The sequence below is a fragment of the Nelumbo lutea genome, chromosome 2 (genome assembly GCF_056320005.1).
Source record: "Nelumbo lutea isolate HS-2025 chromosome 2, American lotus-T2T, whole genome shotgun sequence".
Lineage (NCBI taxonomy): Eukaryota > Viridiplantae > Streptophyta > Magnoliopsida > Proteales > Nelumbonaceae > Nelumbo > Nelumbo lutea.
The window spans coordinates 110,949,725-110,969,404 of NC_142685.1; the positions used below are offsets into that span (position 1 = coordinate 110,949,725).

Below are 19,680 nucleotides of genomic sequence, written 5' to 3' on the forward strand. Positions count from 1 at the left end.
GCTGAATTGTAAATTTGTAACCGTGGCTAGAGGGAAACTGTACATTTGTACGTCGGAAAGGGTATTCTAGTAATTGTATAACACACGACATTCATTTTTGGGTCAGTGGTACATTCGTAATTTTGGAGCACAACTCGTCTCTTTTTTAACGCCAAGATCCACGTAACTTTACCGACGTATCGGATGAATAACAGAGGAATGATAAAGAAACTCGAGTATCAACACTGTATAGTAGGCGGGGTCCAATCCGATCAATAACAAAGAGAAGGCCTGATGGATGATTGAGGTTTGTGTTTGAGGTTTTAACTTTTAACCCTAGTTCTAATGTAGTCTGATGCTACTCGAGTTTCGGTAACACTGGTATGCAAGGTATATTTGGTGTGGTTTACGCATGTACATTCCTTTGCTCTGTAGTCAGAGGTAGCTTAAAGTTTCAGCCAATCTCTCTCTCTCCTTGACTCCTTGTGCTTAGTTGGGGAGTTTGTTTTCACTGGTATGTTGCCCTTTCCTCTTTATTTTTTTAGCCAGCGATCTGTGAACATCTCGTTAATGGAGATTTGAACTTATTTTGTGCTGATTTATCATCGAACCATTGTTTTCTTCTTGCATGTTCAAGATGCGGGTTCGAAAGCTTTACTTGATAAGTTAGTCCATCTACTGGTAATCTACTTTATCTCTTCTTTATCCTCGTTTTCCAGCTTAAAATCTACTTCAGCTCTGCTTTATTTTGTTTCCTCTGAGAAATGAAGCGGAAGTGTTTTTGTGTTGCTTTGGCTTCACTTTCTTCTGTTCTATTTTTTTTTCTTTTTTTATAGCTGTGTTGTGCTTAGGGTTTCAAATAAGTTTTGTTTTGCTTGGACTGCTACAGGGAAAACAGAGCGCTTTGGTGTGTTGTTTAGGGTTCCAAAATGTCTTCTAGAAGGGGGTCTGAGCAGCAGCCGCAAAGGCGGATTATGCGGACTCAGACCGCTGGAAATCTAGGTGAGACGGCCTTTGATAGTGAAATTGTGCCATCATCTCTTGTTGAGATTGCGCCGATCCTTCGGGTTGCCAACGAGGTTGAATCCACTAATCCCAGGGTTGCTTATCTCTGTAAGTCCCATTTGCATTTGTGGACTTTCACTTTTGTTATTCTTTTGTCAAGGTGTTGTTTTTCGTTGGTGCTGTTATTCGTTTTCTTCTCACCCTTTTTGTTTGCCATTTTTTTTCTCTAAACTTATATTTTTATATTCTACATTGATGCTTTTGGGCGGAATAATCTTCTTCTGTAGTGCACATTAGCATCTGTTTGTGCTGGTTTCTTTAATCTTCGAAGTTCCCTTTTTGGTTCCAAGTTATTTAATCTTAAAATGTCATAGTTCCGTGTAATAGTCTTGGTGTTACTGAATACCTGTTGTAAGCAAGAGGAGACCCGACTTTCTGATTTCTTCTTTGTGGTTACTCATTTTTAAAAGTGCTTGTAGTAAGGCTGTTAACATGCATTTAAATATAACGTTTTCCTAGTGTGGTACATATGGTAAGGCCTATTTTGTTCAATCCAGAATTCATTAATAGAAAATTATATTTTTCCAAGATGGTATCGAAATTCTACAAGTGATGATGGTTGCACGATTTTATGTGATAATAATAGATGAAAGTTTAATTAATAGAAATAACAACAGCACTAATTATTTTCAAACATAACTATACAAGATCCAGCAACACACTGATATGTAAAAATCAGCACCAAAAGTTGTATAATGCATGTTTTCAATTTCAGGATGCAGAAGCGACCATTCCATCATCATAGAACAACTACTTAGAACTATTAACAAATTAGAAACTAATATTATCACTATTAGTTGATATTTTCCACCAGACGTTTTTCTTTTTTTTTTTTTTTGACAAGTAACAAAATTTTATTAATATTAACAAAAATATATGTACAATTTCAGCTTCCCATGGACTCTTCCTAATACAACTAATAACAATTGAGTGCAATACAACTGATCCCCATTAACCCCTTGGTTACTCCTAGTATCAGCTAACCCATTTGCAGCTCTTGGTACCCATTGTGCTCTTACCAAATTTTTTCTTGTTAACAATTTAATATTTTTTGTAACTTCTCTATGTGTCCAAAGTCCAAACTGCTTTCTTCTTGTCTTCTAACCAACCCACTGCCACCTGAGAATCACCTTCAATGATTGCCTTCTCCAAGTTCATTTCTTTTGCTTTCTGTGCTCAGTGTAGAACACCAAGGAGTTTGGCCCTTGTTGATTCCTCAAAGCCTATAGGGCCTGAAAACAATGCTAAGATATGACCTTCCTTATCCCTGAGAGAGAAACTAAGCAAAAAGCCTCAATTTTTGTGTCAACAAACTAACACCAAACTAAAAAAGGGAAAGGAGGAGAAGTGGTATAGAAAGAAGCAAGGACCTGAAAAAAGAAGCACAAGAGAAGAAACTATAGTTAACAGAATCATAATCCAGTAACTCCTCACAAGTTTTGTTTTGTTTTTGTTTTTTTTTCCTTGGAGGGGGAGCAACTATTTTTTGCTAGCTAGTGACAAGAGGGCAACTACTTTTGGCTACATTATATTTATCAGTAAATTTTTGGCTATGTATGGTGGCTGGTAAGGCTGTTTGGGTTTTTTTTTTGTTTTTGCTTTTGTTTCAGAGGAACCTGGATGAGTGGGAATATGATGTGTTCATAGCTTTACTCAAAAAAAAAAATGCTGATAAGCAAGTTATAGCAGATTTACAAAAAATAGAGTTTGTATTTTTTTCATCCCAGGGGCCTGTTTTTGAGGATATCCCCTTTTATGATGCTTTAATGGGTGACTATCCTATTTCCTATGGTTTTGGTACACACCCTTTATATCCTGGTGATAGGGGCCATGGTTATTTTTAATATTTTTTTTTGAATCTATCTATCACCTGATTATTCAGTCTCTCTCTCTCTCTCTCCCCCCCCCCCCCCCCTCTCTGTCAATTTTGGTGGCATTTCCTCTGGGTTTTTGGTTACCAATGAGTCATTCCTCTTGATCTGGAATCTGGTGGAGCACTAGCCCTCTAAAGGCTTTTTTAAGATGGGGGTGGGGGGATCTTATGGGCTTTAACTCTCTACGCTACTTGCTTGAACATTTGAAAATAACAGAATGGCATGATCTTTGAGAGCACATAGTGTGTGAATCAGGTTTTGATTGACATATTTAAAACATTATTGACAGGATATCCACCTTTGGGGAATTTGATAGGTGGTTTCAATTTCACAATATTTGTAATGGGTGGAATTTTATTGTTTTTTATCCTGAAGGGCCAGGTGGTGTTCTTACTTACTGCAGGTCGACTAGCTATTATCTAGTTATGTTTTCTTTTTTGTCTCAATTATTTTCTCTCAGTTTAACAGCAAACACTTCATCTACATAGTGATAAGGTGCCAGCTTTTAGGAGGATGATTGATTTGGTGGATGGGAGTCTTCTACCACAGATGTGAGCAAAGTGTATCGCACCAATCATCTAAAGAATGAAATGATCTAATTTTTGTAGAAAAAGAGAATCCTTTTAAAAGGAGAACTTTTGTTTGCAAAGCTGTACAGTTAAGAAGTGCAGGCATTGATGTTAGAAACAAAGGTTCCAATCCAAGGTGAGCCTGATGAAGAGAAGTATGTTATTTTGGTTGAGGAAGATACAAGATTGGGTGAGGTGATGGAGGGGGTGTTTTTCTCATTGTGATGAGGTTTGTGAGGCTCATTTTTATCAAGGGTTGGTTGTTGTTGATAAGGTGGCTACTGTTACAGGTGTCTAAGTAGTGACTGAGCAAGTTAAGATCAAGATGTTATTGCAAATAAGGTTTTTATTCACATGGGGTTTATGCAGGATGGCATTTCTTGGTTTGAATTTTGAAAGATATGGTAGGAAAGCTGTCGAGGAAGCCCCGTCAAGGGTTGGTTGTTGTTGATAAGGTGACTACTGTTTCAGGTGTCTAAGTAGTGACTGAGCAAGTTACGATCAAGATGTTATTGCAAATAAGGTTTTTATTCACATGGGGTTTATGCAGGATGGCATGTCTTGGTTTGAATTTTGAAAGATATGGTAGGAAAGTTGTTGAGGAAGCCCTGTCATCTGTCAGAAGACGACATGTTAGTGGCTGTTTGATAATGGCAGAAGTGAATGACTTGTTATTTTGTTTTTTAGTGGATAATATGTTTAAATAATAAAATATTAGAGGCCATGGTAATTAATCCAAATTCAGCTTGAGCCATTAAGGAGCTGACAACCTCCTTTAATCTTACTTCCTACAAGACAAATCATTAAGTCATTCAGGTCAGTCACTTTACCTGTTATAAATGGTTTCTTAGTTGAGAATTGATGGTTGGTTGATCAGCCTTGAGATGATTTAATGAATCATCGAGCTCTAGACAGTCTCTGTCTAAACCTTTACATATTGATGTTCATTGGGAGGCAGGAATTCAGTGTTTGGATTCAATGGGGGCTGAAAATATTTTGGTCAGAAAATATATAAGTTTATAAGAGGAGGAAAACATAGGACCAGATCATTGTTGGTATCCTCTATTCCTGGAGATGACTCGGAAGATTTGATTTCTGGAAAAAGAAGAATTTGCTAAGATGGAAATGAGAAAAACTTGTTAGATACTTAAATGAGACCTATATGAAAATTTGCAAGAAACACTTTTTGTGTTACAAAGCTTAGGGGTGGCTGAAAATTCTGAAGGGGTGGTGGGTGGTGAGGGTCTTGGAGTTCCTGGATATGCAGATGTCTCTGCAGTGGTTTGAGTATTTGTGGTAGAGTCGCAAGATGGGAGGGTGGTTGTTTTGAATAGAAGGGGATCTTTGACTTACACAGAAGGGTGAGTAGGGTAAAAGGAAAAAATGAATAAAAAGAAAATTAATTGGGGGAGGTGTATAACTAGTTGAACGTGAATCTAGATGGATGGATTGATTTTGATTATTTTGACTCTCTCTACTTATCATAGGATTTTATCTATAATCCTTAGAGAAGTGTTTTTTCTATTTGTTCCCTTTGCTTGTTAAGTTGCATTATTGTTTTTTGTTCTATTTATTGCTTTATTAGTTATTTAATTTGCTGTGATTCTTATGTTGTAGTACCTTCTACATCCTTCAACATTCTTTCTGGTTATGTGGAATCTAAAGTATGTCTATCCTGCAACTTGTGATAGGTCGGTTTTATGCCTTTGAGAAGGCCCACAGGTTGGATCCAACATCTAGTGGGCGTGGTGTTCGTCAATTTAAAACTGCTCTTCTTCAACGTCTAGAAAGGGTAAGCCCTAAATTTTCTTGGCATGATAGCTTGCTGATTATATATACTTTTGTCTTTATGGTTCCTCATCTGTCCTTTGGTTGGTTGTCTGTATGTTTGTTTTTAAGCTAATTTCATCCCTTATATTTTTGATGTATTGATGAAAAATAGTTAAAAATAGTGCCATCAATCAATCTGATCTATATTACATTTTTTGTCACAACTGACAACTGTTTGGTTTCCTGTTTTGGAGATATTTCTTCTTTTTTCCTTCTCATTTGAGTTTTTGTTGTTCTATTTTGGCTGCTTTTGTAAGGGTAGTTTGGATGAAGGGCCAGTTTTTTGTGTTTATGAAGGGGGTACTATTGGGAGTTTGTTTGTATTGGGTTTTGTAGTTGGGATGTATTCTCTCCAGGAGATTGCTTATCACCTTTCTATATATTTCTTATTTCTTTTAATATATATATATTTTATTTATCTTCACAAAAATTCTGTGGATGGGGGAACCATTATCTTTTAATTATGTTTCATTCTTGATAAGGAAGAGAAAGGACAATGCTACAATGAGTATTGTCTAGTTGGAATGCTTGTATGGCATTTTTGAGCCCACTTTAGGAGTGTTGTAAATTTGAGTTGCAGGGTGCAGTGGTATTTCTTTCTTTTCATCCCTCTTTTAGAACACTGATATAGGAAGTGTGTGGGGTGCCTGCATACTCATTATTGGCTTATATTATTATTTTTCTCTTCTCTTCTTTTGTTTTCTTTCTCTTATCATCTGGCAGACAGCAGTATCCATGGGCTGTTGATGTTGACAGTTGTCCAAGTAGTTATCACCTGTACAATCCCCTCTAAAAATAATTTACCTTTTTTCTCCACCATGCATGTGGCAACTAACGCTTTGAATCACACCATGCCCTTTTGATAGATCCAATAGATTTTTTTTTTTTTGTTGAGTTCCACAATCTTTAAAATGGATCCTTGATGTTTATTGAAAATGGATCCTTCCATCATGTAATTGTTTGCTTTGTTAACCTTTGTTTCCTTTCCTTGATTGGTTCCTTTAATAATATCAGGAGAATGATCCAACTCTAATGGGAAGGGTAAAGAAAAGTGATGCACGTGAAATGCAGAGCTTTTATCAGCACTACTACAAAAAATACATCCAGGCATTGCACAATGCTGCTGACAAAGCTGATCGGTGAGTTCACATATTTTGATTCTGCTCTAGTGATTCTCTTGAAAGTGTGGCACTTTTTGATATTGTAGTTGATATTTAATTTTTAATTTTCTCAGTGCACAACTTACCAAGGCATACCAAACTGCTGCTGTCCTTTTCGAAGTTCTGAAAGCTGTTAATCTTACACAATCTGTTGAAGTTGATCACGAGGTAAAGTGGGATTATAATTATTGACTTGTGAAGACTTGAAGGTCCTTTTGGTAGGGCCTCTAACTGGTTGTAGTGGAGACTTGGGATTGAATACCACGTTCATGAGGAATTGGGGGAGAGCTACCCCCTCCCCCTATTGTCTAGCCCTTTTGCCTGCCAATCAAACCTTGTTCAGCGTGATTTTCTTATTGGTTTAACTTGTATGTACAATATACTTTTAGTGAAGACTACTGTGTTGGTTGTTGTTATCTCAAATATATGATTGCTAATTATTAGTTGACCTTCTATGTAGATTTTGGAAGCTCATAATAAGGTTGCTGAAAAAACTGAGATATATGTCCCCTATAACATTCTTCCTCTTGATCCTGATAGTGCAAATCAGGCTATTATGAAATATCCTGAGGTTTGTTTTCAGCTGTCCTGTTTTGTTTATTTTCCATTTTTTTTGTATTTTCTGGTTATTGTTATGCGTTACTTTAGATCTCGCCTTTTCTTCCCCGTATGGTTGAAGTAATATGTTTCCTTGCTTCAATTGAAGATTCGAGCTGCTGTTTTTGCACTCCGTAACACCAGGGGCCTGCCTTGGCCTAGGGATTACAAGAAAAAAGTAGATGAGGACATTCTTGATTGGCTTCAGTCAATGTTTGGATTCCAGGTGAGTTTACTAAGTATTGAAATCATCTCACCCTTCCTCAAAACATTTGATTCCTGTTAGCTTGTGGGATTTGAAATCCGTTCTGTAGTGAGTGGCTGATAATAGCCACTTAAATGTCTTGTCTTTTGGCTTGTTTTATTTGCTTCAATTCATTATTGCAGAAGGATAATGTGGCTAATCAAAGGGAGCACCTAATTTTGTTGCTTGCGAATGTGCACATACGGCAGTTCCCAAAACCTGATCAACAACCCAAGGTTTTTATTTTTCTAATTAATATTCTCACGGTCCTTTCTTTTTCTTTTTTTTTTTGCTTCAATACTGTTTGTTCGCATTTGCCAAGTTATGATTTTATTTTTCATCTTAGTTGGATGAGCGTGCACTGACGGATGTCATGAAAAAGCTTTTTAAGAACTATAAGAAGTGGTGCAAGTATTTGAATAGGAAGAGTAGTCTTTGGTGAGTCTTCATATGTTCTATAGCTTATTGTGTTCATTTACGAATAATTTTTGCTGTACCTTTTTTGTTATTACTGCCTTTGGCTACCTTTTTTGTTTCTCTTGTTGACTTGCTTATCCTGATTTGATTACTCTTCCTTTGCTTCCTCTTATTCATTTTGTAATTCCTGTACCCTTTCAGGTTGCCAACTATACAACAGGAAGTACAGCAGCGTAAACTATTATATATGGGTCTTTACCTTCTTATATGGGGAGAAGCTGCAAACTTGAGATTCATGCCAGAGTGTCTTTGCTACATCTACCATCATGTATGTCTTCAATAGCACTTTCCTTGATGTTGAGTTGTTAGATGTTTGGTTAAGGTACCTTTTTGCTGAACTTATGTGATAACGGTTTTGTCTCTTGAAAGTGGTGAGAACTCCCTTTCATGTACCCTTGTGTGGAGGAATATCTTTGAATGGGAAGTTGTATTTTGTATAAGTAGACAGTCAGTCCCAGACCCTGCATTGGCAGGGGCCTCATGCCCTGGGCTGCCCTTGTTTAGACAGTTCCTTTCAATTCTTTGGAACAAGGAGTGTGTTACACCTTATAAAATTGTGTAGCACTATTTCACCTATTCTCTTTATACAGCTTATATAACCCCTTATCTTGCATGGTTAAATTATTGACTTGGCAAGTGCAGTCTATATATGGTAATGGAAGTATCTATATATACATATATGTGTGTTTGAAGGTAAATGCAGTCTATATATGGAAGTATCTATATATATGTGTGTGTGTATATTTATATATGTATTTATTTATATACATACATTTCTATATGCGTATAGGAATGCATTTTAACTAGGGCAATCCATTGGTTAAGATCTCTGGACTCCTTTTAATGATATTCGGAGGAACTGGATAGTTGTGGTTAACAACCGTACCGGGAAGAATAGGACACTAGCAGTGTGGGTGCTTCCTTCTAAAGGGGTGCTGAGGGATAAAGACAACAACATTTTAGCCTTGTTCTCAGGCCCCATTGATAGAGCTGAGCTTTTAGTGGCTGTACAAGGTATTCAGATTGTAGAGATTCCTAAGTTGTTGTGGTATGGCTGAAAAATCCAAGTTCAGTTATTTGGTGATACATGGACCTTTTGAAGAAAGTTAATTGGTTTCCAAGGAATATGCCTGGTACCTCACATTGGGTGGGTAGAACAACTAATACCATAGCGGATGGATTAGCTAAGCAAGGGGCCTTAAGGGAACAATTATTTCCGGCAGCTTTGCAATTTTTGCTTTTTTGTCTGATGTAATACTGTTTTGTTGTTTAGGAGGTAGCAACTCGCGCCTCTCCACGGGTAGCCTGCATTGACTTATCATCTTGATCTCTCTTTAATAAAATCTTATTAATTGATCAAAATAAAATATTATTGAGTATATATACATAGAAGGTAGGTAAGATGAAAGTGAAGAAAATTGTGGTGAATGTGAGGAAGGCAAGTAAGATGGAGGAGAGGATGAAAGTCCTTCACACAAGCTTAGTGGGAAGAGTAGTAGATAGAGAGGTGGAGACAAAAGAGTTCGAAACTTGGGCGATGGTAGAATGGGGAAGAGAAAAGGTGATGGGAGTGAGGAAGCTGAATGCGGAGCTGTTGCTATTCATGTTTCAAAGCAAAGAGTTTGCAGAATAGGCATTGGAAGTGGAGCAAACAAAGTAGAGGGAATTTTGACATGAGATTGGAGTCGTGGGGGTTGATGTTTCTAGTGGCTGGAGAGCAGAAGGCGGGGAGAGTGAAATACACAATGTGGATTGGGGTTGTGGTAGTGATTTAAAAGGTGAGCCTAGGTGCATTGGCGAGGCACATTTTAGGTCCCAAGTAGAGTATCTTCAAAAGGTGCACACCTAGTGCCCTTGAGTTTCAGCCCAGGTGTGTGCCTTTCGAAAATCTGTGCATTTTTCTGTTTTTTTGGAAGTCTATGTATTCGCTTGCTCACCAAAGCTCCGAATTCGCTAATGTTGCTTGTTCATTCATCCTAGTAAAAGTTATCTTTAAAGGACACTGTTAGTGAATAAAACCAATTCAAGGACCTCACTTAACAGCTTACGCTTTTAGGTTGAAGGGTTCTTTGAGATGGTATCAGAGCCATTTTGACCAAGTGGTCTATTGTTTGATTCTCATCACCCCCATTATAATTAATTAAGTTTCAGCACAAGGTATGTGTGGGCTTGTGCTATCCACACTTCAAGCCCAATGGGCTTTTGTGTGAGGGGGCATGCTAGTGAATAAAACCTATTCAAGGACCTCACTTAACAGCTTAGGCTTTTAGGTTGAATGGTTCTTTGAGAGACACCTAAAGTTATAAAAGCTTTCTTTTGTAAAGGGATTAAGAATTTAAGACCTTAATGGCCTAATATGGACTTGTTTGGGCTTGCATCGAGGGGATGCAAAATGTTTAACATTAATAATGCAATTGGGAAAAAAATAAAGAGATTAAGAGTTTATATGCTTGAATATGCTTTATATGTTATGCTTTACCTTATTTTTAAATTTCATTTTAAATATGTTTTACATGTTATGTTTATGTTTTTTAATTTGAGATAATATGTTTTTAAGTCATTTATTTTAAAATTTAATTGCATGTTTTTAATTAATAATGTTTTTAATATATTTTAATAATTTGCAATTTTTTGTAATTTTTTAATGTTTTAGATTTTTTTTTTGCAATTTTGTTCCTTTCGAAAAGGTGTGTGCCTTGCCTTGCGCCTTGGGAACAAAATGGCCCTTGCATTTTTTTACGCCTTTCGCTTTTAAAACACTTAGTTGTGGGGATTCCTCTGCATGCTTGGAGTATCCTCACATTTGAGGTTGCTTCTTCATGTGGCAGGCTTCTGAGGTTGGACAACAAAAACAGATCCTAGGAGAAGTTTGACATGGAAAGGATTCTCGTTGAAGTTAAAGACCTTGCTGATGTTCTAAAAAAGATAAATTTGGAATTTGCAGGAGATATTAGTTGAGAATAATAATAGGAGTTGATGACTCTTTTCGGTGGGAAGAGTCATCTTCGGTGGACGGTAAAATTTCTGGAGTGGAGCAGAGGAAGGAGGAAGAACCAGGGAATTCGAGAGTTGAGGGTAGGTTGGGATTTAGAGCATGAGAGGAGACGAAAGAGAAGAGGAAGTTGGAAGGACGAGTGGAGGAAGAAAATGCTGAGTTGGATCCTTTTGCGAGTAGTAAGGCAAATGTGAACACGGGGGATTTGAAGATTCAAATTGAGAAGAGACAAGTGAAGGGAAAGAATTTTGGACTTGGGGGAGATCGAGAGTCAATTGGGGGGAAGAGTAAAAGAGGAGGGGAACATGCATTAGCTGGTTTGGAATTACAAAATAAAAGGGATGGGGACCACCATTTTAAGTGGTAATTGATAAATTTGAAGAAAACATAAAAGAGGAAAAAGGAAAAAGACTAAGGGCGTGAGGTGTAATATGGGAGAACCTTACTTTCTTTGAACCATTGTTTTAAAATGCGAAGGCGTGAGGCATTCCACTACCTAGAGGCGTGAGGTGTAAGCCTCAATTATGTATTCTTTTTTATAATTATAGTGGGTATACTAATAAAAAATAGATATTTTAAGCATAAAAACATATATAACACTAAAATGACTTAATTTCAATCAATATTTCAGTTCTAAATCTCAAGGTTTCAACTCCAACTCGCAATATAGCATAGTGAAAATGTGAAATACAATTCTTGAAAGTTGAAACATAGATCACAAAAAAACAAAACTCTAAGGGCTGAAACTCAATCAAAAGATTCTAAATCATCTTCTTCTAGAATAACAAAGGCATCATCATCTGCTTCAAGAGTTGCATCTACATCACATGGTTCATTTCTCCCTATTTCATCATCTTCATCCTCATCAATCAAATTTAGTTCAACACTCTTCCCTTTCCTTGTCCCTACAAACAAAATCCAATTGCAATTATCACCTCACTCAATAATCATCAACTAAAAAATTAATTGGACACTAGATGAATAGAATCAATATACACTAATTGTTACTTACTTTGAGATTCAGTAGCTTGAGCCTTTTGATTTCTACGGTCAAATGTATTGTTGCCACCATCACTTGAGCCCCTCTTTCTTCCACTTAATCCTTCTTTGTTGGTAGGGGCTGTTGGCTCTACTAAATTTGTATCCGCATCTTCAACCACCTCAACTGCGACAATTTCAAGACCCAAAGAATCATTATCCACCCAAGAAGGATTAGTTGGAAGAACCGGATCCTCAATTTTAGTAATCCATTCATCCTTCTCCACATGTTGTGTCAAATTGGGATCAATACTTGCACTTGCCCTCCTTTTCATGTTTCTTTTCCTCAGCTTCACATTATACATCACAAAAACTAAAGCATTTAACCTTTGTTGCTCCAATTTGTTTCTCTTTTTTGTGTGTATCTAGTACCAAGGCGAAATATATATTATTAAAAACATTAACAAGAAAAACACGACTATTTCATAAAAACCTTAAAAGTAAACAAGAAAATAAATAATTACCTGCTCGAAGGTGCTCTAGTTTCTTTCACAACCAGAAACACTCCATGTAAGACTCAAAACTCGAATAGCAAATTTTGTTAACTCTAGTGTTTGAGTTCCAAACTGTGCCCACCAATCAGCTACAAAAATATCATTTAACAAGACATTAGTAAAGCTTTAAAATATCCAAAGAAAAAAAAAAGAATTATGCATAGTTGCATACTAATTATCAAACTAATAAATCACTTACTAGGAGATTGCCTCTTCCTCGTATCGTTTGCCATGTTAACCAAAATCTCCTAGTGCTTTGTCATACATATCCAACTAGCAATTTGCTAGGGCACACTCATGCCTATTAGGAATCATCCTTTTCATGAATTCAAATAATCCCTTTCTTACTTCACGATCATTCGAAAAATTTGGCTCATAGCGTAGTTGTGGGTTTAAATAATAGCCTGTTGCATGAAGAGGGACATGAAGTTGAGGGGTCCATCTTTAATCAATCTTATTCTAAATAGGCATGTATTTTCTCTATCCCACCACAAGCAAATGCAATTTGCTCCTTTGTCGAATCCATCATTTCATATAAATAAGGCATTGAGGGTCTTACTTTAGAATCGACTTCTCTCAACACTGCAACTATTGGCAAAGTGGTCTTTACACAAAATGCCACATGAGCTCAAAATCTGCTATCAAACATTATAGTTTGTTTTGCCTTGACACCCATAGGATGCTTACTCCAATGTCTCTCATTCCACTTTTCAGAAGCAAACATCGATTGAAGAGGTTGCTTTTGTTTATAAATGCTTTGCAATGTCAAGTAAGTAGTGGCAAACTGAGTAATTGCTGGACGTAAAAACTCTCATTTTTTGTAAAACTCCTCATCAAGTTTAAAACCCTTCCATGGTGGTAAGTAAATTTTGTGACCTGCTTTGCCTTCTCAATTGTTTCATTAAAAACTTTCATTTTCCCAATGGACTCTAACATTAAATCTATACAATGTGCAACACAAGGGGTCCAATACAATTTTGTCCTCCTTTCCATAAACTTTTTTCCAGCAAGCACATAACTTGAATGATTATCTGTGATTACTTGAACCACATTATCCTCTCCCACTTCCTCAACAACATCATCATGACATTTAAAAAGAAGCTCACCATCTTTAATTGAATCAGATGCATCAATAGATTTCAAAAACCTTGTCCCATCTGGACTATTAACCAGAAAATTGATAATGGACCTATTTTTTCCATCAGTCCATCCATCAGACATAATTGTGCAACCATAGTCTTTCCATGATTTTCTGTACTCCTCCATCAATTTATCTATACTCTCCACATCTTCTTTCAAGATCCTAGTGCGAAGATCATGCGTGGATGGAGGCTTATAACCTGGACCAAAATTTGCAATTGCCTCACATGCTCTTGAAATAAGGATTTTTTTCCAAATTAAAAGACAATGCATTGGCATAAAAGCATCTTCCAATAGCCCTATCAACAACTTGTTTTTTTGATCTTTTTTCCATTTTGAATTTAAAGTCTGTTGCCATGGCTCAGATGAAACAAATTGATCCATTGGGCCTGCTGGTCGTGGTGAAAATGATTGTGGAGTGACTGGAGTTCCACTTCACTCTGGCTTCCACTTCCACTTCCCACAATAGACTCCTCAAATCTAGGATTAGGATCCATACAACTCCCATGTTGAGAAGAACAAGGAGGGCTTTGGTTCAATGTCTTCTAGGCGGACGACACAAAGTGTAAAAATGAGGAAGATGATTGGATTTGGGTGATAACCAAGTACTAGAGCAGAAGGAAGATTGGTGTTTTTGAAGTAAGGAAGCACAAGGTGCTCCAATAAGTATTTATTGTGGAAGGAAAGGAGCCAATCTTTGAACTGGTGGTGGAAAATGAGACTTTGGTTCGAGATTGAAACAGATCCAAGGTTCATCTTGAAGGTTCTGCTGCTTCTCCTTTGAGAGCCCTAAAGGTTGAAAATCAAGTGGGGATTGATAGTGCAGTGAAGACAAAATGATCGGAGGATGATGCTATCTTAGGTGACAATGGCAAAGTGCTTGAGGTGGAAGGCTATCTGATTGAGGGTGCAACGGTTAGCTCTCGTTGTTCCATAGTTAGATCTTGCATTGAACCAATTTCAAGACATTCAGGTCTCAGATGAGTCGAGGTAGAGCCAACTAAGCTTGAGGAAAAAAAAGATGGCTTAGAAGAATGCGTGAACAATAACACCTGAAAATCTTTTCTTGGAATCAAAGAGGTAAGTTCATTTATTTCTTTGGAGACCGTCCCATTGGTTGGGTTGAGTGGGAGGGAGGGGATGAGAAATTATTTCTAAGTGGGGAAGGGAAAGGGAGAGCAATAAACGGAAGAAGCAGGGGAAAGGATAAAGGACGAGAAGAATTTTGAAGAAAAAAGAAAGGTAGGTCATAGGGATATAGATTTAATTCAAAATAAGGAAGTGGAAATTAATAAGTTGTTTGAGAGGGAAGTTGGGATAGGAAATTCTCTCGGTCTGTTATTTCGGGTAGGGGAAGGATTTGCAAAGATAATCTTTGAGAAGTTTTAACAAAGGAAGGGAGAAGAGAAAAAAAGGAGAGTTTAGAAAAAAATAAAGGGTGGGATGAAGAAGGGGGAAGAGGAGGGTTTGGAAGAGAATGAGTGAGGAGGGTTTGAAGTTGGGAGGGTATAGGACGGTGGAGTGTTGGGGATGGAGGTTCTCAGTTGGAATGTTAGGGGCCCGAGGGAGGGAAGAAGAAGGGATCTGCTAAGTAATTTGATTAGAAGCCACAAATCAGAGGAGGTTCTCTTGCAAGAAACAAGGTTGGAGAGCGTTGATTTAAGCATGTAGAATGAAATTTGGGGTGAAAGTGGAGGAGAGTGGGTGGGTGCTTAAAGCGGCAGGGCTCTCAGGAGGAGCAGCAATTGTTTGGGATCCATTAGTTTTCAGAAAGCAAGGCAGGAGCTACAACCTTGTTTTCAATTTTCCAAGTCAGCAGATCTGATTTGTTAGAGAATTTATGGGGTGTGCTAGATCTCCAACCTTGTAATGTGGACTTGTTTTCAGTATGAGTTGTTCTTTCTCTGTATTGGTATATGTCAGCTTGATATGGCCCACTTTATCATGTGTTCGACAGCCCATGTGCTGCTCGTGGGCCGACACAACCCTCTTTAGAACTCTCCCAACTTAAAATCCAAGCAATAAGTCATTCAATGTAGCCACATCTTCTGTTATGGAACACTATTTTAAAAGCATAGGAGCCATTTTGCGCCCAAGGCGCTAGGCGAGGCACACACCTTTTTGAAGCAATGCGCGAAATTGCAAAGAAAAATCTAAAAAATGCCAAAAAATAAAAAAATGTAAAATGTTAATCTCATTAAACATATTATTAATTGAAAATATAGACTTAAATTTTAAAATAAATGCTTTGAAAAAACCTATTATATCAAATTAAGATACATAAACATAACATGTAAAACATATTTAAAATAAAAATTTAAATATAATATCAAGCAAATACTTCAAACATATTCAAGCATGTAATCTCTTAATCTCTTTATTTTTTCCTCATTTGCGTTACTTCAAATGGCTAGTGGGATGTTAAAAATTATGCATTCTTGATTCTATGAGCCATCTTGTACCAAGCCCCTTGAGGCAAGCCCAAAGAAGTGCATATCAGGGTCTTTTAAAAATATCTTTAATTTAGGATGAACGAATGAACACCATTAGCATATGTGGGGAGTCCAGCTGCCAAACACAAACAAACAGAAAAAAAATGCATAGGTTTTCAAAAGGTACGCGCTTGGGCTGAAGCATAGAGCACAACAGGCACACACTAGGCGCAACAGGCACACACACATTTGAAAGTGCTGCCCCTGGGACCTAGGTGAGGCACATAACCTAAAATTCACCTCCCTTGTTTGCCTAGGTGCCTTTTAAATCACTGATCAAACAGACTATTTATGGCACCCGATACAAGTCTATAATGAAATGAAGATTAAATGATCCCTGCACCTATCCCCATGCTCTTGTGGTGTTAAATAAATGGATCCTGGGGCCCTTAGGTGCTGTGTTATTGTCCTGAAATTCGTAATGATGTTGCTTTGGCGCTTGCTTTGTGTTCTTCTCTATCTTTTTTAGTATGCATTTTTTTTTGTGAAATCGTTCTTTTTGGATATTGCTTGTATCTGTCGTATTTCGTCATCTGATTTCTTTTGTCATTATGGCTTATGTTTTGTCTTTAGATGGCTTTTGAACTTTATGGCATGCTAGCTGGGAATGTGAGTCCTATGACTGGTGAGAATGTGAAGCCGGCCTATGGAGGTGAAGAAGAGGCTTTCTTGAGAAAAGTTGTAACTCCAATTTATGAAGTGATTGCAAAGGTGCAACCTATGCTTTGCTCTTTAGGAGTCTTAACTTTGTATTAATTCATTTCTGATGTAATAAATTCCAAAAATAATGTTTTTCTGATGTATCTGATCGATCTGTTCTGCACTAGGAAGCCGAACAAAGCAAAAAGGGGAGGTCAAAGCATTCACAGTGGAGGAATTATGATGATTTAAATGAATACTTTTGGTATTTTTATCCTAACATTTGGATTGATTTTTTGAATTCTCTTGTAATTCTTTATCAACAATTTTCCCTTCACAAACTATAGGTCTGTTGATTGTTTCCGGCTGGGATGGCCCATGCGTGCTGATGCAGATTTCTTTTGTGATCCTTCAGTTCATAGAGTTAGAAGTGGTGCAAATCATGAGGTAAACCATTTTTCTATTAGTTCTTATGCTATTTTTTCCTATAATGGATGTGTTTCTTTTCTCTTTGTTTTAATATCTCTACAAAATCACATGCTATTGGTTGAAAAAGGAAAAGGAGGAACTGAGATCAAAGGCCAAGTAAAGGATTGAGGCAGTAATGGAGGTTGAGTAGGTGTCAAATAATTTGTACCTGGAATGTAAGAGGATTAACTAGTCTTTAAAGAGAAGGGAGGTGCAATTGTATTCTGTCAGGGATTATAATTTTTTTTTTTGAGGGAAGGTAAAGCATCATTGTATTAAATATGAACAAAAAATGTACAACAAGATGATGCACTAAGGAAACAAGAAAAAACTGTTTCCTCTAACCTTGATCCCCATCCTTCTTTACAAGAAGCTTATCACGTACAAAAAAAGGATTCAAAACCTACACCACTAAACAGATTGTCACCAGACAACCAAGAAAACATCTTCCCCACATTTTTTGGAAAAGTGGAGTCAGCAGAACTTATATTGCTCTTGATGGCCCAAGCGTTTCTTTGTTGCCATAGACACTAAAATACACTGCTTGGGTTAAATACCAAATTAATTTTCCTCTTTTACTGAGACCATGCACCCTCCAACCCTTTACTAAGTCCAACCTCTATACTGATCCTGGGCAACAACTTAGAATTTCAAACAAGTGTGAAATTCTGTTCCAAATCTCTGAGGACTAATTGCAATGCGGTAAAAGGTGATTGACTGTTTCCAGTTGTTCTTCACAGAGAACACATCTATTTGAATCCAGTACAGCACCTTTCCGAGAGAGGTTGTCCCTTGTAAGTATTCTGTTGTGGTAGGCTGCCCAGACAAAAAAGATACTTTTGAAGGCACATTTTTACACTTCTTGGTGTGGGTTGGGACTGATTGCCCTTCTGCACTGTCTAAGGCCTTGTAAAAAGATTTGACTGTGGAATTTCCAGATTTCTCCCACTTCCAGTTCTACTGTCAGACCTCACTGACTCCACCTGTGTACTATAAAGGAGTTCCAGTAGTTCCATCCTCTCATCCACTTCCCAATCATTTAGATTCCTCCTCAGTTGTGGGATCCGTACCAAGCTACCATCTTGGATTTGCAAGCTTTCAGCAACCTTGGCTTCTTTGTTTACTGCAACTTTAAACAAAGCAGGGAACATTTTGTACAAAGGCCTTTCCCCACACCAAAATTTGACTGTCTGTCCGTTTCCTACCATGAATATCACACCTTTTGCAAACAGGTGATAGGCCTTTTCAATACCTTTCCAAGCTGAACCCCCATCAGTTGATTTGAAACTTCTGGATCCCATCCAAAATTTCTATCACCGTACTTGGCCTGCACCACCCTTTTCCACAGCCCAGCTTGGCTCTCCCCAAATCTCCAAAATCACTTCCCTAGCATTGCAGAATTGATGCTTTTCACCCTTCGAAGCCCCAAGGGCCCTCTAAAGATTTGGGCTGACAGACCTTGTTCCAGTTTACCAAGTGGTACTTCTCCTCTTTCCAGCCTTTCCAGAGGAAGTCCGTCATCTTCTTTTCGATGATAGCAGCCATTCCTGCCGGAATTGGGTACAAAGATGACAGATACATCGGGAGAGAGGATAATAGACTTTTCACCAGGGTAAACTTGCCTCCATAAGAAACTTTGCTTTCCAGGAGGCCAATTTCTTTTCAAATCTTTCTACAATTATAAAATTGACATGTTAGTATTACAAGAAATAAGGTTGGAGGCTGATTTCAGAATTTTAAGTGAAATATGGCTCTCAAGGAATAGGGTTTGCGTGGCATTGGGTTCTGAAAGTATGTCAGTGGTGTTGATCTCTATTTGGGATTCAGGGGTGCTGAACAAAGTTGGCCTCTTTATTGGAAAATTTTCCATCTCAGTGGTGCTGGAACATGTCTTTTCTTCTTCAAAAGGTCTTGTACCAAATGTTTATGGGCCTCATGTGGTTAGGAAGAAAGATCTGATGTTGGAGGAATTGGAGGGATTTCATGCAGCTGCATGAACATCGGCAATGAGTGGAAGGAGTATATGGGCCTACATTTCAAGCCGTTTAACATGGCTGGGTGGGTCCCTTATTATTATGATGAGATATTTGGTTGCTGGTAAAAAGTGCAGAAAGCGAAAGGAAAATTATCTGGTGTTGTATTCCCTTAGCTGTGTGCTGGGAGGTGTGGAATGAAAAAATTAGAGAATCCGAAGTTAAAATGAAAAGCATTGAAGAGTTAGGGGCTGTGTTCATTTCAAGGATTGTCTCCTGGTTTTTACTTCTTCCAGAATTTGAAGGCCTTAGTTAAGAAAATTTTGCTGCTGAATTTTGGTGTATTAGGTTGTTATGTTGTTGGGTGATTCCTTGTCATCTTGATGTTGTATCTTTCTTTCTTTATGAATAAATTTTCTTCTTTATTTATCTTTAAAAAAATGCATGGAGTGTTGATGATCACATCTTTTATGTGTGTGGCCTTGTACAACCCATTTTTTATAATCTTATTTTTTATGGATCAATTGCACACTTCTAGTTTCAATACTAACACTCATTGTTGGATATGTAGATATTTCTTTTGTCATACTTGAGGTGCTTTTTTGACCCATTTTAACTACGCTTCATCTCAACTATGCTGTACCTT

The 19,680-nt window shown here is 37.5% G+C and overlaps 1 protein-coding gene across 1 annotated transcript in view; it reads left to right on the forward strand.

Moving 5' to 3' along the window:
- Positions 1-290: 290 nt before the first annotated feature.
- Positions 291-19,680, forward strand: part of LOC148872784 (callose synthase 3-like) — a 50,996-nt gene continuing 31,606 nt past the window's right edge. The window contains exons 1-14 of the mRNA XM_088968643.1: positions 291-493; positions 617-660; positions 869-1,092; positions 5,179-5,279; positions 6,332-6,456; positions 6,552-6,645; positions 6,938-7,048; positions 7,184-7,300; positions 7,462-7,554; positions 7,665-7,756; positions 7,937-8,063; positions 16,528-16,665; positions 16,782-16,858; positions 16,941-17,040. Of these exons, the coding sequence (XP_088824769.1) occupies positions 909-1,092; positions 5,179-5,279; positions 6,332-6,456; positions 6,552-6,645; positions 6,938-7,048; positions 7,184-7,300; positions 7,462-7,554; positions 7,665-7,756; positions 7,937-8,063; positions 16,528-16,665; positions 16,782-16,858; positions 16,941-17,040 (1,359 nt within the window). The 5' untranslated portion in view covers positions 291-493; positions 617-660; positions 869-908. The remainder of the gene's footprint in view (positions 494-616; positions 661-868; positions 1,093-5,178; positions 5,280-6,331; positions 6,457-6,551; positions 6,646-6,937; positions 7,049-7,183; positions 7,301-7,461; positions 7,555-7,664; positions 7,757-7,936; positions 8,064-16,527; positions 16,666-16,781; positions 16,859-16,940; positions 17,041-19,680) is intronic.